Below are 26366 nucleotides of genomic sequence, written 5' to 3'. Positions count from 1 at the left end.
TGATCTCAAAATCTAATCATTTCATCTTTGTCCCAAAGCACACAAATGGTGAAAGTTTGGTGAAATTCCTCTCATTAGTCTTTGAGATATCGTGTTCACAAAGTTTGGGGATGGACATTTGACCTCACAGTGACCTTGACCTTAGACCTTTCAACCTCAAAATCTAATCAGTTCATGTTTGTCCCAAAGTGGACAAATAGTGAAAGTTTGGTGAAATTCCTTTCATTTGCCTTGGAGATATTGCGTTCACAAGGTTTTTGGACAGACATTTGACCTCACAGTGACCTCGACCTTAGACCTTTTAACCTCAAAATCTAATCAGTTCATGTTGTTTGTCCCCAAATGGTGAAAGTTTGGTGAAATTCCTTTCATTAGCCTTTGAGATATCGTGTTCACAAGGTTTCGGGACGGACGCATGCACGGACGGACAGACGGACAACCCGAAAATATAATGCCTCCTGCACCTTAAGGTGGCGGAGGCACCAAAAACCAAAAAAACAAACAAAACAAAAAAAACAGTAAATAGCCCTGTTCGACAACTATAGTAATCCATATTATGTCAAGAGCCGCTCAACTAATGCCGCTTTTCCACTACCAACGCGGCTGAGTCGGGCTGAGCCGTGCGGTGCCGAGTCGGGCTGAGCCGTGCGGTGTCGAGTCGGGCTGAGTCGAGCTGAGCGGGGCTGTTGGAGTTGCATTTCGACTACAACCGCGCTGAACCGTGCTGGCTGGAAGTGGGTGGACACATTGGGTGGAGTTAGCGAAAGTGGGTGGACGTTACGTGATGTCGTTAGGCGGCGCAAACAGTGACATCAGTGATCTTTTAAGCGGTAGTCTCACGACCCGGATAGTAAACAATAAACATGGAGGACATGGAGTCGTTAGTGTTGCTGGTCTTGGTGCTGTGGCTTGTTGTCACCGACAACGCCAACAGATACTGGCAAGAGCGTATAGATGAGGCGAGGCGCATAAGGCTTCAGAAATTCTCGTAATTCATAATTCTTCTTCTTCCGGGTTTACAGATCCCAGTGTGCTCGCGGGGCGTGTGAGGACACTCCTCCTCACCAATCGGTGCACAGGGGAGTGTCTCCTCACGCCCCTAGCCCCACTCGGCTCGGTTTGGCTCGCTTCAGCCCTACTCCAAAACCGTCCGAGTTTTAGGGGCTAAGCAGGGCTGAAGTGAGCTGAGTCGTGCTGCTCTGAGGTAGTCGAAACGCGAGCCGTGTCGGGCTGAAGCGAGCTGAAAAAGGGTCGTGGAAAAGGGCCATAAATTAAGAGAAATAACAGTCAGTCTTTACTTTAAGACACAAAGTGTCTTTTAGTTAATTAAAATAAAGAAAAAACATCGAATTTGAAGGCGTTTCCAAACTTTTGACTGGTACTGTACATGTACATCAAGAGGGATTAATGCTGTAGACATTTTCCAATAAAGGTAAAAATAACATTCATAGATTTCTTTATTTATTCATAACTTTGTAGCTAAAAAAAGCAGCAGCAGGTTTAAACAGAGCGCTGGGAAAACAGCACTTTGCGTGGGCAGAAAAGCCCAAATTACCCTGGATCATGACAGAAAAAGCCCAAATTCAGAAATACAGCGTATAGCCCAAATTATGTCATTGAAAGGCCTGTAAATCTCTATACGTCACTTGTGAGGAACCCAATGAATTGTTTTGATAAATTTGGGTCCTTTTTGTTTGTGAACGTGTTGATATAATAAAAAGAAAACCACACGCTGGCACACCGGCGAGTTGGCCTAGTGGTTAGAGTGTCCACCTCTCGATCGGGTCATACCAAAGACCATCATAAAAATGGTACCTACGGCCGTCTGGCAAGGCACGCTGCAATACAGATGCGAGTGGGGAGTCAAACTCTTGCGGTTACCAGAGGACACGCCCCCCACTGTAACCCTTGCTATGTAATATAGGCAAGAGGTCGAGGGCTACGAAATGGAGATCAGCGCCGACAAACGCGCCATGAATGAATGGTGCGGGAAGGACTCTGACTTGACACATTCAGTGCGTTTACATGCACATCCAAATCGAGCTGCTGTCGGTAATCGAGCTAAGGGTCCCAGCAGGGGTGCCAGAGAAATCCAATCCTACATGCACACAAGGAAATCGAGCTATTGTGTGAGGTACATTGTGCACCCGAGCCACAGGTGGCGCTACACGCCCCATCGTGTTGGTACACTTCCGGTTGTCGTCATGAAGAGCTATTCAAGAGTATAAACAAAGTTATCAGTTCCGTCTTCACAAGAACGCCGACGAGGACAGCAACATCGATATATATATTTATTTAATTCAACTCCTTAAGCTGAATGAGCATGAACTCTATCTCCTCATTGCTCCAGAAGTGCACGTTTCTACTACTGTTGTCATGCCGACCGAGGCTGTTGTGTTTCCCGCTTGTGGTCTCGTCACTCGTCACTTCCGGAAGGGGCAGTGCTGAAGTAAGTAGCTCGACTACGTAGCTCGATAGGGTTTACATGCACCAAGTAGCTCGGCTACAATCGCATAATCTAGGTCGCGTAGCTCGATTACGAGAAATCCAGTTCGGTTCGATTTCAGCCGAGCTAAGGTGTTTCCATGGCATTTAGAACTTCGATTTCAGTCGAGCTACGGCAGAAATTCGATTTTCTCGATGTGCATGTAAACGCACTGACTGGCTTGAAGATATGAAGTTTATCTTCTTGCATTGAAAAATTCGTATTTTTCATATGAAATCCATCGCGGATCTGAGCTACATTTAAATAATATTAGCTGACGTTGAGTGGTGTATCAGATATATTCCATTCAGCTAGCACGAATCAAGGATGAGTAGCTGAATGGAATATATCTGATATACCATGAAAAAAAGTCAGCCATTATTATTATATATATATACACACACACACACACACACACACACACACACACACACATTCCTTTCGGGTGTTCAACACATCCCTCTTTCAAAATTCTCTCAAAATCTTCCGTATTCAATGAAGCAAACCAGGCGGCCATGTTTATTTATAAATTGTCACAGTCGCTCGCTAGTGCGGAAGTTTTACGTCTCCGATGAGTGACGTCGTGTTGTCTGGACAACCGTGCAATATCGTAAACCATATTCGATGCTCATTCTCCATTGGGTCGAGTGACATCATACATACAGGATAAGCGATATGCTGACGATATTGCACGCTATCAAACCAAATGAATTGAACCTGCTAGAAGGGAATAGAACACATATGTTCTTATCCCATCGACAAAGTGTCCTGTATGGATAATAATTCCTGATATTTCGCTCTGATTACGTCACTCCAAGTGTGTTCCCGCTGACTAGGCGCGTGTTATCAAAATGGTGAACCGGTTCAAAATTGAAGTACTTTTGATTTATTTGCAGTTTTGTTTTGTTAAAAATGGATGTGTCCATGTTATATAAAGAACATTACACGGTGGTGCAAATACACTACCGTTCAAAAGTTTGGGGTCACCCAGACAATTTTGTGTTTTCCATGAAAAGTCACACTTTTATTTCCCACCATAAGTTGTAAAATGAATAGAAAATATAGTCAAGACATTTTTCTGGCCATTTTGAGCATTTAATCGACCCCACAAATGTGATGCTCCAGAAACTCAATCTGCTCAAAGGAAGGTCAGTTTTATAGCTTCTCTAAAGAGCTCAACTGTTTTCAGCTGTGCTAACATGATTGTACAAGGGTTTTCTAATCATCCATTAGCCTTCTGAGGCAATGAGCAAACACATTGTACCATTAGAACACTGGAGTGAGAGTTGCTGGAAATGGGCCTCTATACACCTATGGAGATATTGCACCAAAAACCTAGTCTGGTTAACACCAGACCATATCACAAGTGAAATATGGTCTGGAATCCGCCTATTGAATTTCTCGTAGGGGAGGTGTGGTTTACGATTGTCAACGGCCGTTTATTGGACGGTGCGAATGTCTATCATTTGGCGTATACGTAGCCCATGGCCAATCATGGCAGTTGTACCCGGTGACGTAGTTAGAGCGAGGAAGAAAGACTGAAACGCCAAACGCTGTTCTTTTTTTAAAACAAACTTTCGCTCTAAACTATTCAGAACAGTGTCTAAAGCTTGATCGAAAGTTTGGTTCGTATCGCTCGCCGCCATGTTAAACGTGATCCGTAAACAGTCCCAAATAAACTACAAGCTTCCGTTTGTCGAGTAGTACGCGTCACCGTCTTTCCACCCCTCCCCACTCTCTGATTGGCTCCCTAACTCAGGCGAGCCTTTAGACCATAGTTTCCATGCTGTCTTTTCAGATCGGAACGATTGTGCAAAGCAGCATGGGATTTCCCAGGCTACCAAAAACCAGACATTTGCAGCTAGAATAGTCATTTACCACATTAGCAATGTATAGAGTGGATTTCTGATTAGTTTAAAGTGAGCTTCATTGAAAAGAACAGTGCTTTTCTTTCAAAAATAAGGACATTTCAAAGTGACCCCAAACTTTTGAACGGTAGCGTATATGAATTTCATCTTCTTGTGTTGAAAACATGTTCACTACTCGAAGATAAACTTCATATCTTTGCATAATCGTGTATGTAATATCCTCCATGCACACACACACCACCACCACTATACAAGGAGTTCTTAAATAACTAACAAAAATGACTGCTGGAGCAAACACATCAAGTAATATGAATAATTTAAGAAGGATTTGCATCTCAACGTAAAAAAATTAAATAATAATAATAATAATAATAATAATAATAATAAAAAACAGCTTGTCTGACATCACCCCCTGGTGGATCATTGTGGTATCACAGTCTGATGCATTGTACAACTTCGACATGTGAAAAAGAAAAAAAAAAAAACACCACAAGAACAAAGTGCAAAATTCCACTCATCCGAGCTCACCATCTCTCCAGCTGCATGCTCTTCAGTTTCTCAGGGTCAGTCGGCGGGAACATGGACGGTCTGATCTGAGTGTGACGACTCGAGGGAACTTCAGCCCAATCAGAGTACCACTGACCCTCTCTGGTCATCACCTGGAAGATTATAAAACAGTCCAGTCACCTATATTATTCTGCGTAATTATTATTATTAGGTTGCTTTACAAAGTATTAAATCAGAATTACAGTGATGCAACTATAAACCATTACCTAGGATCAATTTAGTGAGAAAAGCTCAAACTGATGGCAGCCCAAGAGCCTGTGCAGTAATCTGCGCTCATGGACTGTCGTTTAGTCGTCCAGGAAAACCCACGGAATACGTTTTAATATTACCGAGACCAACTTCTCAAAAGGTGGGCTGGATATTGAGCCATTAAAAAAAAAAAATTCAGAGGTAAAAACAAAAGCAGTCTGCCTGAAGAAATTCAAAACCTCAGTCGATAGCTTTCCTCACACGCTGATCAAGCATACGTGCAAAAGAGAAACGCAGTTCAGTTCAGGGAAGTCTATAATCTTCAGAACTATATATAGTAGAACACAAATTCCACCATATGAAGGCTTTTTCCAGGTCACCACATACTTACTGTGCACTTAACAAGCTACAACTATCCGAATCCGTGTTCCTCAGGGTGAATACATTTCTATGCACAGTGTTTCTGTGGCCTGATGCAGAAACAGGCTTCTACAGTGGTGCTTGAAAAAGTTTGTGAACCCTTTAGAATTTTCTATATTTCTGCATAAATATGACCTAAAACATTATCAGATTTTCACACGAGTCCTAAAAGTAGATAAAGAGAACCCAATTAAACAATGAGACAAAAAAATATTATACGTGGACATTTATTTATTGAGGAAAATGATCCAATATTACATATCTGTGAGAGGCAAAAGTATGTGAACCTTTGCTTTCAGTATCTGGTGTGACCCCCTTGTGCAGCAATAACTGCAACTAAACGTTTGCGGTAACTGTTGATCAGTCCTGCACACCGGCTTGGAGGAATTTTAGCCCGTTCCTCCGTACAGAACAGCTTCAACTCTGGGATGTTGGTGGGTTTCCTCACATGAGCTGCTCGCTTCAGGTCCTTCCACAACATTTCGATTGGATTAAGGTCAGGACTTTGACTTGGCCATTCCAAAACATTAACTTTATTCTTCTTTAACCATTCTTTGGTAGAACGACTTGTGTGCTTTGGGTCGTTGTCTTGCTGCATGACCCACCTTCTCTTGAGATTCAGTTCATGGACAGATGTCCTGACGTTTTCCTTTAGAATTCACTGGTATAATTCAGAATTCATTCTTCCATCAATGATGGCAAGCCGTCCTGGCCCAGATGCAGCAAAACAGGCCCAAACCATGATACTACCACCACCATGTTTCACAAATGGGATAAGGATCTTATGCTGGAATGCAGTGTTTTCCTTTCTCCAAACATAACACTTCTCATTTAAACCAAAAAGTTCTATTTTGGTCTCATCCATCCACAAAACATTTTTCCAATAGCCTTCTGGCTTGTTCACGTGATCTTTAGCAAACGAGCAGCAATGTTTTTTGGAGAGCAATGGCTTTCTCCTTGCAACCCTGCCATGCACACCATTGTTGTTCAGCGTTCTCCTGATGGTGGACTCATGAACATTAACATTAGCCAATGTGAGAGAGGCCTTCAGTTGCTTAGAAGTTACCCTGGGGTCCTTTGTGACCTCACCGACTATTACACGCCTTGCTCTTGGAGTGATCTTTGTTGGTCGACCACTCCTGGGGAGGGTAACAATGGTCTTGAATTTCCTCCATTTGTACACAATCTGTCTGACTGTGGATTGGTGGAGTCCAAACTCTTTAGAGATGGTTTTGTAACCTTTTCCAGCCTGATGAGCATCAACAACGCTTTTTCTGAGGTCCTCAGAAATCTCCTTTGTTCGTGCCATGATACACTTCCACAAACATGTGTTGTGAAGATCAGACTTTCATAGATCCCTGTTCTTTAAATAAAACAGGGGGCCCACTCTCACCTGATTATCATCCCATTGATTGAAAACACCTGACTCTTCAAATTAACTGCTATCCTAGAGGTTCACATACTTTTGCCACTCACAGATATGTAATATTGGATAATTTTCCTCAATAAATAAATGACCAAGTATAATATTTTTGTCTCATTTGTTTAACTGGGTTCTCTTTATCTACTTTTAGGACTTGTGTGAAAATCTGATGATGTTTTAGGTCATATTTATGCAGAAATATAGAAAATTCTAAAGGGTTCACAAACTTTCAAGCACCACTGTAGATGGTGCAACAACGAACATTTCAAAGCAAGATACAGAGAAGATAATGGAGCCCAAGCTTCAGCGATTCTCTACAAGTCTGTCTTGAGAGATTATCCAGTGTCCTGCAGCTCAAATGGAAATAGTTTTAACAGATCATTACCTTCCAGGATGTGATACCAGGCATGTACTTTAGACCAGGCAGGTCAGCAGAGGCGTCAGCCAGCTCGAGGGCACCTAAAAAGGATAGAGGATATAACAGAGATGCCAAAACTGACAAATGAAAAAGCGTAGCATCTCAGAGCACAGTGAGGCTTCCTGTTAGGCCCCCAGAAACCAAATTCCCGGGAAGCTCAGAGATACAATCCAGGCCATTTTCAGCTACTTTTTGAGGAAAATAAATGCAGGGCTGGCTGTACAGTATAAGCTCAATGATCCAAACTCTCTGGGGAAAAAGTTTGGCTAAGTAAGAGGATGTTCGGATAAAAAGGGGTTCAGGTAACCAAGCTTGTCCTGTAATACAGCGTGTCCGTAGTTTCATCATGACCAACAACAAAAGCCAGATTAAAAGACAAAAGATTTATGTCTAGAGCTTTAAATGACAAGATTAAAGCTGTACAGCCTTTCGATTTCACAAAATCGGTGAAATTTAGTTCCGTCTGAATTTTGGTCATTGTGATGTATGCTTATTCCTGCAATATCTTTATATTAAAAAAATAAAATAAAAATCCTCCATTTTGAGCTATTTATCGCTATGCCACGTAGATGTGTTGCTGGAGGTGCAGCAACATGACAGAAGGTGGATTTACGTTGCATTCATGGCCCAAGAATGTTCAAACTGCAAAGATTTGGACGCGTTTTGCGAGACGGTCACATCGGGCACCTATGAAGTGGTCTCTCCTCTGCTCTGCACATTTTACTGAAGACTCGTACGAGACCTCTGATCTGTTGAGGAGCGTTGGCTATAAGCCTGTATTGAAAGAGGGTGCAGGACCAACAATTAAAGGAAAAGAAAACTACAAGCAAAGGAAAGCAAGTTAAGTTGCACCAGGTCCCCCAGAGTGTGAGCTGAGAGTTGTTGCTAAAACCCAGGACGGGACGGGACAACACTTAGGCAGTGACCTCCCTGCGGTTGTTGCTAAAACCGGTGACGTTCCGTTCCGTCCCGGGTTTTAGTAATTGCCTGAGCCGAACAGTAATGGCGGAGTACTCAGTATGGAGAAAATGGAGAATGAGTAGAGCAGCCATCTGATTTCAACGCTGGATATGCTCACCTCAGCAGCAATATCTCGCCTTTACGTGGAAGAAACGAATAAACAGAGAACTGAATGAACAACTGAAAGTCAGATTGTTTCAAAACAATCGGCCTTCAAGAAGCGAGAACACAGACGGGTTACGCTCCGACTCTCATTTGGATACAAAACAACAAAAACAGCACACGTTGTTTACCTGCATTTAGATTAATCCATGTAACTTGTATTGTGTGTTTAAGTTAGCGGTATAAGATTATTTAATTTGCTTCAGAATGTGATTGTCTCAGTTCATCTGATTATTTAATGAGCCTTTTACGTTTTATCAGTGAAACTGCATGCATGTACATGTATGCTGCATAAGTTATAGCACCCATCCTGTTTTAATGAGAGTCGACCCACAATCAATGAAGTCAAATCAGTCTTAGTTGAGCGAGTCGGTAACGGCATTTCTTACTTTCACCAGAAATGTTTATTTATATGACTTCGGTCTATAGCTGTAAAAGGCCTCAGCCTTAAAACCGGTTACCGCTGTGACATCACGCACTCAGGGCTGGCTGGCTCAGCGGGGCAGCTCGAACGCCAACTTTGCGGTCGATTTTAACTCTCAAAAATATATTTTTTTTATTCCCATTTATGCAGCATACAAGAATCAAGAATGGAAATACTATCCACTCAGAAATCTATTTAAAAATAAAGGTTCTGCGTATCTGCTTTAAGGACTCATGCATTAACTGCATTCGGACTCGTAAATTGGAGACGAGGACTTGGATTTTTTTTCTTTATTTTTTCTGTAACATGCCATAATAATTTGGCGCAAGATATAAATACATTAATTTTTATACCAATTTCGTCATGTTCAGGAACAAACTAACGTTAATGGCGCTAAAATGCCTGGAGAGAACGCTCCTAGGATTGTCCGCTTTGCTTATACAGACTTCTCGTGCACTGGGGGAGGGGAAAAAAAAAAAAAACTGCACTGCTGTGTTCCATATGTAGAAGAACTATCGAGGAGACAACGGGGACAACCTTGAACTTCAGTTGTCATTTGGCAAGACTCCACCCAGAGAAGGAAGTGACACGCTATGTTCATTGCCCTGTTGATAGTGGGCGGGGCTTGCTGAGCAATGAACAAGCTTTTTATCTGTAGCCTGTTAACTAAAATGGGGCGGTCAAGCAGGAACGTTAGTCCGACACTGTAGCAGAGACGCTTTCACAAAGGCAGCAACAGCCACTGTCAAATGGTGCGGATGGGGTCTTGTTCTCTGACTCGAAATTTGCTTTAAATGACTTGGACTTGAATACAGTAAGCCCTCAGTATTCGCGGGGGTTAGGGACCGAACATGGCCGCGAATAAGCCAAAATCGCGAATACTTGTAACCCCCCCATAAAATTGCTCACAAATGCTTATTTTGATGTCTATTGAGAAGCATATCGAGAAGTCCTACCTTCTCCTGCAGCGTCATTACCACCTTCTGGCGCTTAGGTTCCTTGGCAGGAGCCTTAGAAGATGCAGAGCGTTTAGCAGCCATTGTAGGGCGAAAAAATTATTCAAGAATACCAAGAACGCACAACACGTGAACAAGTCTGAACTACGGGAACCGCGAGACTGTACTGTACAATGCGCTCATTCATATCAGCCAATGAGCAGCAGCCCGCCATTCAAACTTCAGCCAATAGCGAGCGAGCATTCGGCTCCGAGAATGTAGCAGTGCGTAAACGTTCGATATGTTCGCCGCAAATGACCGCGAATCGCTGAGATTTCCGCGAATGTATCGGAGATATGTTCTATATAAAATCCCGCGAATATGTTTGTTTGTTTACATTTATTGCCATTTGAGCATCTATGGCTATTTCATGGCCAATACAGGTAATAAATATCACATAAAATTAAAACCAATAATAAAATAAATAAATAAATACATCAAATACGTTTGTACACATCAATGCACTTCAAAAAGTTTAAAACCTTTAACGGTGAAACCTTATTAAAAATATCTAGCATTGTGCTTTCTTTAAAAAACTTCTGCCTTTGTATTCTAAAAGCAGGGCAAGACAAAATGTGCTTAATTGATAAGAGATCACCACAAAGATCGCAAAGTGGAGGTTCACCTCCAGTTAACAGAAAACCATGTGTTAGTCTAGAGTGTCCAATTCTACCCCTTGTGTAGACAACTTAGTCATGTCTACATGAAAAAGATTGAATAGTCACTTGTTTCACATTAGTGCATATTTCTTTCAGCTTGTTGCCAGCACAGTTAGTCCAATCAGCTTGCCATTTGTCATTTATGTAGGAAGAAAGAACAGGTCTGATATCAGAGACAGGGATTTGGCATTCAGAAATCTCTTCATTCAGGGCTCCTTTAGCAGCATTATCTGCTTTTTCATTACCAGTCAAACCCACATGGCCAGGGACCCAACAAAAAATAATGTCCATATTGATTTTAGTTAAGTATTCCACTTTTTCAAGTATGTTGACAATAAGAGGGTGGTCAGTCTTTAAAAACTCCAATGCCTGTAGGCATGATCTAGAATCCGTACAAATCAAGGCTTTTTGCAGTTTGGACTCTTCAATGTATTCAAGACTTAAGAGCAAGGCTTGGGCTTCGGCCCGCGAATATGTGAATTTGCGAATACTGAACTGCGAATAGGCGGGGGTCTACTGTACTGCAGACTCGAGTTTTAGTGACTCGACTACAACACGGCTTCAAGCCCTGAGTGAGAAACAGACAAAGACTTGAGACTTGATGACGGCTGTTGTACCTTCACTCTTCTCCAGTAGGGAAGCGATCACTGCTTCATCCTCGATGGGGTTCAGAGAGCAAGTGGAGTAAACCATCCGCCCACCTACAGCCAGCTGCTCCACGCCACGCACCGCAATCCTCAACTGCAGGCTGGAACACAGTGAAACACACACACACTTCAACAACAGCTGGCTGGTATAGAGAGTACAAAGACAAACAATATACACAAACCCCCAACATAATTATATTCAGCTCAAGGGTATTACAGAAAAATTCCGTGCACACACACAAAATTAACTCTGAAGCACATCCCACCAGCACACATTTATTCTCATCTTCAGTCGGTCAGAAAGAATACTCTTATCTACTAAAGCTAATGTAACGAGCCTTCAAACACCAGAAAATAAAATCGCTTACACTTTTACATGGATATTTGTAGTTTAATTATATGACCACATGTGACCAGAGTGGTATCAGGAATTAGAAGGTCCTGTATCAGGTTACAAATTTATATTTTAAATATACCAATAATTACTTTGTCTCTCACCCATGGAGCTGGAGGCTGTTGCTGGTCGTCCATTTCTTCCACACGTCTATATTCTTACGCATCGTTCCGTCTCCGCTGTGGACACGCAGATGAAGTTTGGTTAATACGCCACATCATCCAGTCGATTAATTTCAAAATAGTTACACAATTGCTGAACATGATGCTACCACCACCATGTTTCACCAAGATGCATACATGTCAACCTATACGGAATGTCCGTATTTTATACGGATTTGATTCAATAAACGTAGTATACGGGCATACAAATAAAGTTATACGGATTCTTTAAAAAAACTTCAATATTTATTTAGAGCTATAATCAATTCCCACGATGATAAAAGAGCGCATAACATTTACAAACATACTGTACACCACAGAAAGCACAAACAACCAGTAAAGAGTCTTATGAAATCGCACGTTATCTTGTGGTAGCGAGACTTCGTTCCACTTTTGATCATGCGCACACCAAATTGCGAGAATCCCGCCAACCGGGAAGTAACATTTTGTTTGAAACGTATATTTCCACCTGAGCGACTTTCACTAGCGACTGAAAAGATTCTGAATGGGCACTCCGGCAAGATCAACACAGACACTTGCTGTGACATGCAGCCTCGTGAGGTATTGGTGCAGAGTGCTAAAAAAGCTGTCATGGAGTACAATTCAGAACATTAGAGTGACACTTTGTGTTTTTGTCAAACAGTGGAGCTTTGTATTCATTCTGAAGGTTTATTGTTATTAATATTGAATAAAAAGTAACTGGGATACATCATTGTTAATTATCATTCAAATTTTAGGTAAATTATTTTAATTTGCATCTTATACGGATTTTATAAGGGAAATACGGATTTTGGAGGTTGGTTATACAGGTTTGATTGACCAAAGGTTGACATGTATGAATATGGTATTTCCGGCACGAAGAGCTCAGATTCTGGCGCGTTATCTATAGTGAAAAGGACTTCCGCGGCTGCAACGTGCACAGTGCTATTGAATTCTTCATTCTGGATGGTCAGATGATCACAGAATCAATGCAAATCTTAAAAACGTCCATCGTACTGACTTACACAGAGATACGTATGGCTCATACACTACCGTTCAAAAGTTTGGGGTCACTTTGAAATGTCCTTATTTTTGAAAGACAAGCACTGTTCTTTTCAATGAAGATCACTTTAGACTAATCAGAAATCCACTCTATACATTGCTAATGGCAGATTCTACCATAACAGAGGCCAGTTAAGTCCCATCTCCTTAAATTGCTGAATTGATTATTTTGATCATTCTATTAAGTTTTTCTAGTAGCATTTGGGGTCTTGGACATTCACAGTAAATTTTAGGACAGTAGTCCTGGTAACTAATTAATAAAAGCCTGACATGACAGACATGCTAAATGACAATAGAAACACATCGGTTTCCATCATCAAAATCTGACAGACAAACTAACGTCTACCATCATATTCTGACAGACACTCATAGCAACAAAACTGTTTCTTACATTATTAATCTGACAAATTTAGTAATAATATTAAATACCTCATCACTAGCACCAAATAATAAAATAAAATATTGAAATAAAAAAGATAAAATTTATTTTCAAAATTGAAATAATCAACAATAATTGTCAGAACAGTGACGATAGACACGACTGTGTCACTTTCGCGGGGAAATAACACATTGAAACGGCCTGTCGGCTGAAAGGGTCGCAAGTGGCTCTGATTTATCTCAACTTACGATAGTTTTCCTCCAGAAAACTTTAAATATGAATGCACAAATATATTCTCAATGTTTCTATCGTCAAAAATTTCTATCGTCAGGATAGCTGACTGAAAATCTTACCTTGATTTATTTGATGAAATCTAGCTGTCAGAACTCCAAGGCCGAATCCCATTTCACCCCTTGGACCAACCCCTTGGCCCTTCCCCTCCATTTTGCGCGTTCACGTGAAGGGGTAGGGGTATCCCAATCCCAGTTAACGCGGAGGGGTAGGGGAAGGGATAGGGCTTCTGTACCCCTCCAAACGGAGATTTTCCTGGAGCTGACTCCGAACGAAGGGGTTTGAGTGATTTCCCACAATGCCATGCGGATTTCAGCGAGATTTCATGCGGATTTCAGAAAGATGGCGGTTCCCGCGGCGAAAGATTGTCATAAATGTATTTTCTCCATTATTTACGTGTTTTAAGTTGTTATCCAGAGGAAACGCGCCGCTTGATTCGCTTTCGAGCTGAGAATGAGCAGCGATTTCTGAAATCCAAGCTGCTGCTAAAAGGCTTTGGGAGTGAGTATTGTTTTCGGTTGCTTGACTGCGTACGTTTTGTTCTGTTATTCTCGCTTCTTTTGTTTACATGAGTGTTCTGACACCTCATTCTGTCGGATGTGGTGCACGAAGCGCCAAAGATATCCCATTCAGTGGTGTTAGTTAACAAATCACACCCTGCCAGCAGAGATTTCTGGTTCTGACTGTAGCGGCTGGTCGCAGCCAATGACGCATTTGGTCGTGTTTTGCTAACGTAAACGCTGACGGAGGTACGTGATGACGTATGCGATCGTTGAAGGGCTATCCCAATACGTAAGGGTTGAATTTCAAGCCCTATCCCTTGTAGCTCAGTTTCAAGGGGAAGGGCCAAGGGGAAGGGGGAGGGGTAGAAATTAGAATTGGGATTGGGCCCAAGTCTTGCCCGGAAGTAAATGTCTGCTGTCACAAAAATCACGCGCAGTAGAATTTCCTCTTTGCGTCCGTCAACATGTGCGTGGTGAGGGCTTGAATTTTGCTGTCGTCAGGTGCATTTGACTGACAGACTGACGATAGCATTTTTTAAAAATAACTGTGGGCTTCTCTCGTGAACGAAATAGTTTTTTCGCTGTTAATCTATTTCAACTCTATCTGTTGACACCCAAAAATGATAAAGCCTGCTTCCACACGATAACTACCAAAGATCCATAATGGCCGAGTCTATCGTCAGGTCATCTGACAGAAATTCACTGACGATAGCAACAGGGATAATGAAAGGGATTTTTAAAATGGGAGTTATGTCTGTCAGATGTGTCAAAGAAATAGAACTTTATTCTTTAAAAATCTTTTATTGATATACTCAGTGCATTTTTAAATGACGTGCTGTTTTAGAAGACCAAATACCATATCTTGAAAATATTACCTCACTGAAAAAAGGACAAGAAAAATGCGGGCAAGTGGTTAATGGATCCAGTTACGGTAGAATCTGCCTAATGTGGTAAATGACTATTCTAGCTGCAAATGTGTGGTTTTTGGTGCAATATCTCCATAGGTGTATAGAGGCCCATTTCCAGCAACTCTCACTCCAGTGTTCTAATGGTACAATGTGTTTGCTCATTGCCTCAGAAGGCTAATGGATGATTAGAAAACCCTTGTACAATCATGTTAGCACAGCTGAAAACAGTTGAGCTCTTTAGAGAAGCTATAAAACTGACCTTCCTTTGAGCAGATTGAGTTTCTGGAGCATCACATTTGTGGGGTCGATTAAATGCTCAAAATGGCCAGAAATATGTCTCGACTATATTTTCTATTCATTTTACAACTTATGGTGGGAAATAAAAGTGCGACTTTTCATGGAAAACACAAAATTGTCTGGGTGACCCCAAACTTTTGAACGGTAGTGTACATCATTACAAAAAAAAAAAAAAGTTATTTCACAAAGAAAAATGTATAATCATTGCCATAGCAAGTTTTCTGTAAAATTAATCCTTAAAGGGGAACTGAAGGCAATTTTTTTTTATCATCAAAATTCTATTTCTCATTTTATTAAATATCAGAATGCATTTTTGATCGCTATTTTGTCGCTGCTATGGCAAGTTCTGAGTGTTTGAAATATGCTCTGTAATATATCAGTCCGTATGTCAAAGCGATGGCCGTAAACGAGATTCGTTGAGACCTGTGCGAGACATCGTAGGACAGAAGTAAAACGTACAGCGGAAATCAAAGCAACCGACATCTGCCAACGTTGTCAAAAGACGCGCGCGCCCTCTTTCGAATGCTGACGTGATCAAGCCGGAAGTTTTGATAGCGATCAGGAAAGTTTGAAAAAAGTAGGCAGTAATCGTCATTTAAACTCGTTTTTGTGCAATATTTCGTTTGGAAAAAAACAGTTTTCAAAATAGCGGCACTGACACATCACATTTTGATGTCTCGCACAAGTCTCGTGAAGATCGTGCGGATAAGCGACGCCTGCCGTGGACCAAACGAACTAAATTCAACACGGCTAAAAACCAAACAGGCCGATAAGTATAATATTTAATTGCCAATACGAGTCACGATATAAGGTTACTAAAACCGAAAACGTAATTGAATAACACGTTAATTAAGAAATAAAGCAAGTTTAAAAATGACTTGTTCTCCTTTAACACCTATGTAAGGAGTCTCCAGTGTCAGTCAGAAACATTTCTGGACGGAGGGTTTTGTGATTTCTTGGAAACGTGACAAGTGACGATTGCATTAAAGAGAAACGTTATGAAGCATGTCAGTCAGGGAAAGAGACGCACACTAATGACTGGAAAGGCTGTGGGAGTGTCAGCTGACGAGTGGGCGTGTGTGACGTGCCACCTTCAAAAAAGGAAACCGGTGACCATACCGGGGCGGTGTTCTCTGGGACGCGAGTTTTCCCTCGCTGACTGTACGTGTCTGGAAGAAGCTCCTGAGAATTGTTTCATTTTGGACCCTTTTTGTTTTGGATTACCACCATCTCGACAAATAAAACTTGAACTGGGAGAACCGCCGGAGCTTTAGCTGACCGCTCGTCGGAGCGAGGACTGGGCTGTCCCAGTGCGCGTTTGCGGCAAGCTGATGTTCTGTGGCCTTCCCAACTTGAGTCGCAAATATCACGGCACACATTACTGATATAGATACAAGTTCACGTTTAACGCAGACACCACAGGGGACGTTACATCCAGGTCCTAGCTAATTATTAGTTTAAAACCCCTAGACGGATTACTTTGATAGGCAGGTTAGCTTTGTATCCCTTTTGTTTTGTAGAGTCTTGGTAGGCGTTTGGTATTCTGTGGAGGATCTGGCTATTAGAGGTGTGACGATTCAGGGTTTTTTTTTCCCCCCTTCATGATTCGATTCACAGTTTTATAACTAATGCAAATCATTGTCAATATTCTGTTAGCCTGGAAACGTAGAGCAATTTTTAAAAAAGTAGCGTTGTCTTTGTAGTCTTTATTCAGACTCCAGTCACTCTCGGACTTCCACGCGGAAATGGGTTCTGTTTTTTAAACATGTCTGGTACAGACGTAGTTGTCTCCTTTGATTTGACCCGTTGACGTTTAGACGCAGATTCTTCACAAAACTTCGGTTTCGCGTCCGTCTCAACTGTTGGATGGTGCCACCAACATGGATTCTGCATGTTAGTGGTATTGCTAAGATGAAGAAACGGACTCGCACAGCTTACGCAACACTGCTTTTCTGTCACCAGACTGAGGGCCTCTGCATGCTCTTGCAACAAGGCTTTCGCAGATAGCTTTTCGCAGACAGTTGTAATTTATCGTTGAGCGGGGAGTAATAAGCGTGCGCGATCTTATTCACTGCCACAACGCAAGGGGGCGCGAAGTCGCGAAATCGCTAGGAGTAGTTGGTGGGTGTGGTTAGTGGAGTGTTTATCCTCCGGTTACTTATAATGACTAGAACTGGAGTCGTATAGATGTACGTACTTCCTCACTTCCTCGATCAACCGCTCTTCGTGCTGCTCCATCTTCGCTCGTGTTTTTAAAAATGGCGGTCGTAAAAACAAACCAAACCGGGAAAGTAGGGAAGCGGAAGTGCGTGTACAGCGGATGTAGAGTGGACCAATCAGAGCCCTCTTGTCTGCGAGGCTTCTGCGGTGGTCACAATTTTTGGGAGGTGCACGCAGAGCGTCTGCGAAGGTGGGGGGGCTACGCAGATGCCATCTGCGATGCCATCTGCGAGGACTGCGTTGTCAGCATAAATTGGCCTTAAGAAATGCCATCAAACTGGGCTTTTAAAAGCTGGCAGCTTTAGGAATTCCTAGTTCGCAAAACAACCAATGAGCTCGCGAGATTTGCTATAGCAACCACAAAACACGTGGTGCTGCACCCATGATACCGAATAGAATTTTTAATATCAAGATTATGCCGTTCGTCAAAATTTGTTATGCATCTAGGATTATCAGGATGACATTCGGTGAATCATCTTTGAATCGTGATTCATGAAATTATCAATTTCTGAATCATGGATTGAAATGGATCGATAGATCGGGGATCGATTAATCAATCATCACACCTCTACTGGCTATGGAGCAGAAAGAAGAATGGTGGGTGAGGTAACGAGCATTTATAGCTGTTCAGTAGTAAACCTAACTATAAATGGATAAAAAGTAAATACATTATGGGGGAAAACAAGGAAATAAATAGTCGTGTTGTCCATTTCACACTGGGATGCATCACATCACATCATCGTTGATCATCCTGCAAGGGCAGTATCTCACTGGGCTGCGACAAATTGCGAACGTCATTCGCGAGAGAGTTTCAAAAGTGTCTTGAAACGTTCGCGGGGCTTCTCAATCTCCTCGCATGAGTCGCAAAGTGTCGCTCCTTCGTTGCTGAAATTTTGAACATGTTCAAAAAATTCGAGCGACAAAATTTCTCTCAAAATAGCAGCAAATGCGTCGCAAACCCTTCTCGAGTCAGTTTCCGTGAGGCTTCCTCTACTTCGCTAGTCTGGCTAACACGACTTCAAAGCTCTGCGAGCATTGGTCTGGCAAAGATATTAAGCCCAACCGTGTCCCAAAGCGCGTGGTTGACCCGCCTCCCTGAAATGCCTCAGTTTGCTACTGGTCGAAGCCAGAAAAGGCTGTGACGAAGCTTAAACCAATCACATCACTCTTTCCTCTGACGTATGTGACGCGACGGAAACTGCTTGAGTAACAGGAAGAAGATAAATACCTCCAGGGCTGCTCTTTGCTCCGTTTTCAATGAGAACTTCCCGCTGAATGCTTTCAATACAGCATCTACCGCTGTGTCAAAGGCTTGCCGCTGCTCCATGTTCGTGATGTTTCTAGTGAATGAAGCGCTTCCGGCATAGATTCTGTAAACAATCTATGGCTTCCGGTCGCAGTTCTACTACGTCACTGCCTTGAACACGCCTCTACCCAGGGCCGTTGGAGATGCTCAAAGTTGATTGGTTCCCGATTTTTCGGGAACTTGGAAGAGCTGGAGATAGCTTGCCTGGCCAGACTAAGTTCGCAACAGGTCCTCGTGTTGCATCACACTTAGGATGGGCGGGCTCAGGCTACTACTTCGCTGCCTGCCGAGGGAAAGCCGGGCTGCGACAGCCTGCGACTAGTTGGAGACACGACAATTGCGGTAAAATGTGTGAATATCAGTTCAGTGTGGTGATTCCAAGTGAAAATTGTCGCTACTTTGCATATTTTATCACAATTGTGTCTCCAACTAGTCGCGGGCTGTCGCAGCCCAGTGAGATACTGGCTTAACAGCCCACCGTGGCGTTTTCTTCCTCATACATCAGCTGGTTGTGTACTCACATTTGTATGTTACAAAAAATAAGACGGCACGATCCAATTCAGAACGATAGACATGTTCTCTCTGAGCCATCATTTGATTTTTATTGCTCATTTTAAAAAAAAAAAGTTAAATGTTTTCTCATCTCTCGCTCATCTCATTATCTGTAGCCGCTTTATCCTTCTACAGGGTCGCAGGCAAGCTGGAGCCTATCCCAGCTGACTACGGGCGAAAGGCAGGGTACACCCTGGACAAGTCGCCAGGTCATCACAGGGCTGACACATAGACACAGACAACCATTCACACTCACATTCACACCTACGCTCAATTTAGAGTCACCAGTTAACCTAACCTGCATGTCTTTGGACTGTGGGGGAAACCGGAGCACCCAGAGGAAACCCACGCGGACACGGGGAGAACATGCAAACTCCACACAGAAAGGCCCTCGCCGGCCACGGGGCTCGAACCCGGACCTTCTTGCTGTGAGGCGACAGCGCTAACCACTACACCACCGTGCCGCCTAAATGTTTTCTGAACAGGTCAAATATTTTGAGACAGGAAACCATCCTGTGACCACAGTACATGTCGTCTTTTCCCAAAATGGGGAAAAAAACTGCACGTTTTCTGCTATTCTGAGGTGAAGCTTTCAATGTGATCTTGCAAAACGGCAAGCCATAATCATACCTTCACTACTCGGCTCGAATCATCTCACGGACCCTGAAATGCTCAGGCAGCTGAGAGCGCCTGACCACACGGCGAGCGGACAATGTTTGCCCCTTTCTGTGGAACCAAACAAGCCATGTTGTGCGAGGCTAGAGAGCCACAAACCAAACCAAGAACGCATGCTGTAACGTGGTACGATGGTCCATGCTGGGAAAACAGCTTTCAAAAACGCACGTGGGTGTCAAATGAACCGAAGTGAATAAAAATACAAACCTCGGTCACGTCTCCAAGCTACATTTGTGCACAGGCGTCTTCAGCACACCGTTTCTTAAACCTCCAGCTCTCAAACAGTAACCTCTTCCTGGTTTCTCATGCATCGCGCGTGACTTCGACAGCTTCCACATGGTCCGAATTTAACGTGGTGAAGAGAATTCTTGGCCCGGTGGCACTGATGCCAAGTAGTGGAAATGAACTGTGTTGGCTCTATACTTGCGCTAACTTTAGATGCCAATGATTGTGGTAGACGTTTGCTCGAGTTAGTCCTTTCGGAACCCACAACACAAACAAATACAGCCACACCGCCTTAAAAAAAAAAAAAAAAAAAAAAAAACACGCATGCCTGCATGCTGCCTGGGTTTTAATGCGAGCGTACAAGCAGGAGCGGTCTGAAATGTTAGACAGTAGCCTCCGATACTCCACAACGTTCCCTCATGATGTTTGTTCACTTTTCTGGCCACAAGCTTCAGAGTCTTGATGGGCTCTCTGTACTTCTGGGTGTACACACACTTGGTGCAGCAGGAAAATGAATTTTGAAGACTGTGAAGCAAAATACAGTCACTAGACTGACAAGTTTGTGACATCTTAAAAGGGAAGAAAAATAAATAAATAAAGGACCACCTTCATGGACCCCTGGGAAACTCAGTTTGAGATCTCTGGTTCGAGAGAGCGAGAGTTAGAGATCTGGTACGTGACGCTATCTGGGTGTTGGTGGTCTGCTTAGTTCTAGGTTTGTTTTTGTTTGTTTTTTCCTCCTCCCCTTCCTGTTGACAGAACCTGGGATGCCCCAGAGAACAGAGGTTCTCCTCTGAGCAGATATTTTATGAAGTGAGGAGAATAACAATATTGATAATCTCATCTCATCTCATCATCTCCAGCCGCTTTATCCTGTTCTACAGGGTCGCAGGCAAGCTGGAGCCTATCCCAGCTGACTACGGGCGAAAGGCGGGGTACACCCTGGACAAGTCGCCAGGTCATCACAGGGCTGACACATAGACACAGACAACCATTCACACTCACATTCACACCTACGGTCAATTTAGAGTCACCAGTTAACCTAACCTGCATGTCTTTGGACTGTGGGGGAAACCGGAGCACCCGGAGGAAACCCACGCGGACACGGGGAGAACATGCAAACTCCACACAGAAAGGCCCTCGCTGGCCCCGGGGCTCGAACCCAGGACCTTCTTGCTGTGAGGCGACAGCGCTAACCACTACACCACCGTGCCGCCCCATGTTGATCATCACTTTCGGTAATTTCTTAGCTGCGGTTATGGGAATCTATTGATCTCAAAACGCACAAAGTAACAGCTCAGCGTCTGTATTACGATAATCATCCATCAGGACTAGCACACGGAACAAGCAAACTAAGCAGGTGCTCAAAAGCACACAGCAGGCGGGATGAAAATACGCCAACGACGAGCCTCATTCATCAAACTGGATATGAACTCATTGCTAATTTATTCGTCAGCGCATTTACACAAGAAATATGGTATTCGTGCAAATCCAGGCAGAACAGTCGCACCCTACAAGAGCTCACAAGCTGAGCCGTTAACAGGAACCTCAGCTGACTGGCTTCGACTCACATCATTGACACAAGTGCTGGTCATTTTTAAACACAGATCACATTCAATCTCACACACCCACACATGGAGTTCACATGGATGCAAACGGCGCGCCTTTTGGTGGATGCCGCCTTTTTCACGGCTGTCTGGGGGACTTGTGTGAAACGTGCAGATCTGATGAGGGGTTTTTTTTTTTGGGGGGGGGGGGGGGGTGCGTTGGAGTGTCTGATTATAATTTCATCAAAGTAAATTCTGTATTAAAATTACTAAATAAGCAAATGACCAGGCGCGAAACAAATTTCCGTTACGTTGGACTGATAGAAATCCTTGCGTGTGCAGTGAAGTGCAGCCAGCAGCAGATAATGGCGCGCAGCCAATGGAGCACTTGCATGTGACGTCACAGCCGATCCAGATTGTGACAGACGCCATATTTCCGCCTTCTACTTCTAGTTCTATTTCTGCTTCTACCTTTTCTTCTGGAAAACCCTACTATATACAATTCTACTACAACGGCTGCGGCTACAAGCTCTCCCTACCTGTGCACATTTGTTTTTTGTGTGTATTTTTGCGTGTTGTTCGTCTGTACCGGACTTCAATATCCACTACAACCGTATGGACTTACTGGACATTGGTTTCCAGCAGAAAATGACAGTTTGTAGCGATTTCCATCGCATGCACAACATTCCGGACGAGACAGTGAGACCAGCGGGGTCTCCGTGGATTGTTATCGGGTCTGGCAGGCGAAGGAGACGGCGTCGGGAGCGGAAGCAAAAGCGAGGCTGCAGGCAGAGCCGGCCTGTTGACTAAGCTCAGAAAACAGCCACTCAAATCTCCACTGCTAAGCCTCTACTTCTCCAACGCCAGATCCATGGTAAACAAGACGGACGATTTGGAATTACAGCTGGAATTACCTTATTCTATTCTATAATCAGCTGGTCAGTGCTATACTCAATACTTAAGTGACTTACCCATCCAATGAGGATTCTTGTTTACAAGATGCCACATCTGAGTTGCTGACAAATCCTGAATTTCTGTAAAGATAACTGTCCAGAGATTTATAAGCACGCAGTGCTTCACCACTGAACAGCGAGGGAAAGTTAATGAGGTAATTATACACGTCTGGGTATTCCACCTCTGGCAGTTCCATATCCACTGACACGGTCGTGAAAACTCCGTCCGGTAATCGATAAGGGTCACTAATCTGTAGGTCGTTTATTTTAGACATATATCTAGTTATCTGTTCATTAGAAAAATGAGCCGTGTAGTCCGTCGGTTGAAATTGATCCATTCTGTACACGAGTGCAGCAGTATTCAGCGCTGTTTTTTACCGACAAGATGGCGGCTGTGTACTTTCCGGTCACGTGACTGCAAGATCTCTATAGGCTTTACGTGCGCAGCTTTCTGATTTACTGTTTTCTTCTCGTACTTATACTTCCTATGTTTCATGGACTGTAAAGGCATTTTCTTATTTTAGTAATTTTAATACAGAATTTACTTTGACGAAATTATAATCAGACACTCCAACGCCACGCCCCCCCCAAAAAAAAAACAACTCATCGGATCTGCACGATTCACGCAAGTCCCCCAGACAGCCGTGAAAAAGGCGGCATCCGCCAAAAGGCGCGCCGTTTGCATCCATGAGTTCATGAAAACGTAGGTACAGTGCTCAGCGTACAGTAAATGAAGTAACATTTTAAACAACATCTCAGTGAAGACAAACAATTTCCAAAATGTTGACAAGACAAAGTTTAATATAACGTGAAAGTAAGGTTAATAATATAAACTTAGATTCCGCATTTTTCAGTTTTACTCAAATTAGGGTGGTGCAAAAATGAGTGCACCCCACAACAAAAACTACTCCATCTAGTACTTTGTATGGCCTCCATGATTTTTAATGACAGCACCAAGTCTTCTAGGCATGGAATGAACAAGTTGGCGACATTTTGCAACATCAATCTTTTTCCATTCTTCAACAACGACCTCTTTTAGTGACTTAGACTTCCTGCGGTGACGTTACAGACGTCAAGGTCATTCACTCAGACCGCTACCTCTATAAATCACTTTAATCATAAAAAAATGACTATATTAGATTTATTGTTAACGCTTAAAACTATTCCTGTCCCATTCTTGAGTACGGAAGCTGAGAGAGGCCCTTCATATAATCCTTTTTTTTTTTATTCACCTTGTTATCCCGAGATAACGACATAATTAATTCAGGATCTCGAGAAAACAACACAACTAATTCGAGATCTCGAGAAAACAGCTGAGAAATGGTTCATTCAGGTGCGCCAAGAGACTTGTGATATGCTGACTTTGGGGCTATTTCTCATTCTGTATAGACGCAACTTTGGTCATTAGAATGTCTGGAATAATCGATCACCTAATAAGGCAATATTTTGATCAGGGGTTGACACAGGGAGAGATTGCATCAAGTCTTTTAATAAGGGATCATTTCAAAATTAGTCCGCGGCACCTCCGCAGAAGACTGGCCCGTCTCTCTCTCGAGGCATCGTAAAAAGATATCTGTGAAGATACTCAGTCATCCAGGTACATAGTAATCTGTGGTTGGTAGAAGAGAGCAACTGGACTTGCTTGAAGTCTTGAAGACGTTTCACCTCTCATCTGAAAGGCATCCTCAGTTCTCTTCTACCAACCACAGATTACTATGTACCTGGATGACTGAGTATCTTCACAGATATGTTTCTACGCACTTTGGGATGAGTTCCCTTCGACTGGTGCGGGAGTATGAGAGGACTTCCAGAAAACTGGCAGACATCTTAGCCAGAGAGGATCGTTCATTTTTGTCAACCTGGAACGGCCATCACTGAACAGAGGTGGGTGTCTAAGGCTACGTTCACACTGCAGGCTGAAGTGACTCAAATCCGATCTTTTCGCCCATATGTGACCTGTATCCGATCTTTTATTGACAATATGAACGACACAGATCCGATTTTTTCAAATCCGACCCAGGCCGTTTGGATATGTGGTCCTGATTCCGATTCCTATCCGCTCTTTTCATATGCGACTTCAGTCTGAACCGCCAGGTCGCATTCATCCGACTTACACGTCATCAACAAGCCACAAACGTCACTATTCTGCGCTGAAGTAGGCGGCGGGTCTCTCAAAAAAAAGTTACAACAACATGGCGCATAATCACGGGCGCAGATAGAGGGTGGGACGGGTGGGATTCGTCCCACCCAGATTTAAATTCACCTCGTTCGGTCCCCCCCACTTATAGGGAGGAAAAAACGTCTATGCTGTCTTTCTTTGCATAAGGCAAACCTCACGGAAAAATCAAAAGACTAATTACCATTCGGTTTATTGAGGTGCACAGCAGTGTATACATAGTTGCAACAACTCACATAAAACAAAACAAAGACTGATATTCGGTTGGTTGAGCTGCGCAGACTGCACAGGTTGCGAGCTCGAGCTTGGTTGCTATGGTAACCCACAACAAGTTGGACAGGCATATCGGGGTTGGGGTTGGTTTGCTGGCAGCTTTGTTCCCCCCAGTTCAAAAAAACGTATCTGCGCCCCTGCGCATGACATCAATGCGAGGGACGCTTCGGGCTGTGAAGGTTCTGAATCTTCTCAATGGAAGGACGCAGAGGTTAGGGAGCTGATTTCCATTTGGGGGATACAGCTATTCAAGCTAGATTGGATGAGTCATACCGCAACCGGGCGGTTTTACTTCCGTAAACACTGGCCATGCTCACTGCGTGTGACGTCGTCGTATCCTGCAATGCGCATGCGGAACACTTTTAGGTCGCTTTTCGTTCATACTGAGGATCACATACAAGTCGCATATATTTGTTAATGTGAACGACCTCACAAAAAAATCGGATTTCACAAAAAAATCCGAATTGAGCATTAAGCCTTGCAGTGTGAACGTAGCGAAAGACATCTTTTATCAGCCACCTACAATGCAGCCATCAGCATTCTGATTCGGATTCTATGATGATCCATGAGAGGATAAATACTGGATACTCCCTATAGACCCCTTCGCAGTAAACGTCATTCATACGCAAGCGGAAATTGCGCGCGCAGCCTGGACCCAAAAAAGACTCAGAAATGCCCAGTTGTTGTGTTGTCGGGTGTCAGAATCGTAGCAGTGATGGGGTTAAAACGTACAGAATTCCAGCAGGATCTCACCCATTCCAAAAAAAAAAAAAAATTGCCGACGTCTATGACTACAAGCCATCAAACGTGTAGACTGGGATGAAAGCACCATCAAAAATGCGCGGGTTTGCAGCACCCACTTCATCACGGGTAAGATCAGGCTATTTATTAAATCTTTCTTTTTTATTCTTTCTAGTCTTTGTTTATTGATGTAGCAAAATACTTCGGTAACGTTTGTCTGATTAGCTGGGTCATAGTTACACAATGTAATGAATATTGTTAGCATGTTAACTTAGCTTTGCATGCAATTTTGTCTGTAGGAGAGGTCTCGCTTGACTCAAGCAGTCCAGATTTTGTGCCATCATTATTTGTGTATGCCGAAAATCACAATTTTAAAGCAAGGATGGAAAGGTCAAATTGTGTGCCCTCACTCTAAATGCCAACTTACGCTGACTGCTCTAACCTAGCTCCCGGCCCGTTCAGTTTCATTTCTGCTCTCTGCCTCTCGCTTTTTACGCAGCTCTGATT

At 43.1% G+C, this 26366-nt stretch overlaps 1 protein-coding gene across 1 annotated transcript in view; it reads right to left on the bottom strand.

The window, feature by feature from the left end:
• The window catches only part of nsun2 (NOP2/Sun RNA methyltransferase 2), a 110129-nt gene that overhangs the window by 56186 nt on the left and 27577 nt on the right, over positions 1-26366 (bottom strand). Inside the window, exons 8-11 of the mRNA XM_060904687.1 lie at positions 11716-11790; positions 11188-11318; positions 7338-7411; positions 4882-5012 (exon numbers count right to left, since the gene is read on the bottom strand). Coding sequence (XP_060760670.1) covers positions 4882-5012; positions 7338-7411; positions 11188-11318; positions 11716-11790 — 411 coding nt within the window. The remainder of the gene's footprint in view (positions 1-4881; positions 5013-7337; positions 7412-11187; positions 11319-11715; positions 11791-26366) is intronic.

The sequence above is a fragment of the Neoarius graeffei genome, chromosome 22 (genome assembly GCF_027579695.1).
Source record: "Neoarius graeffei isolate fNeoGra1 chromosome 22, fNeoGra1.pri, whole genome shotgun sequence".
In the NCBI taxonomy this organism is placed as follows: domain Eukaryota; kingdom Metazoa; phylum Chordata; class Actinopteri; order Siluriformes; family Ariidae; genus Neoarius; species Neoarius graeffei.
This window is presented reverse-complemented; position numbering and strand designations above follow the sequence as displayed.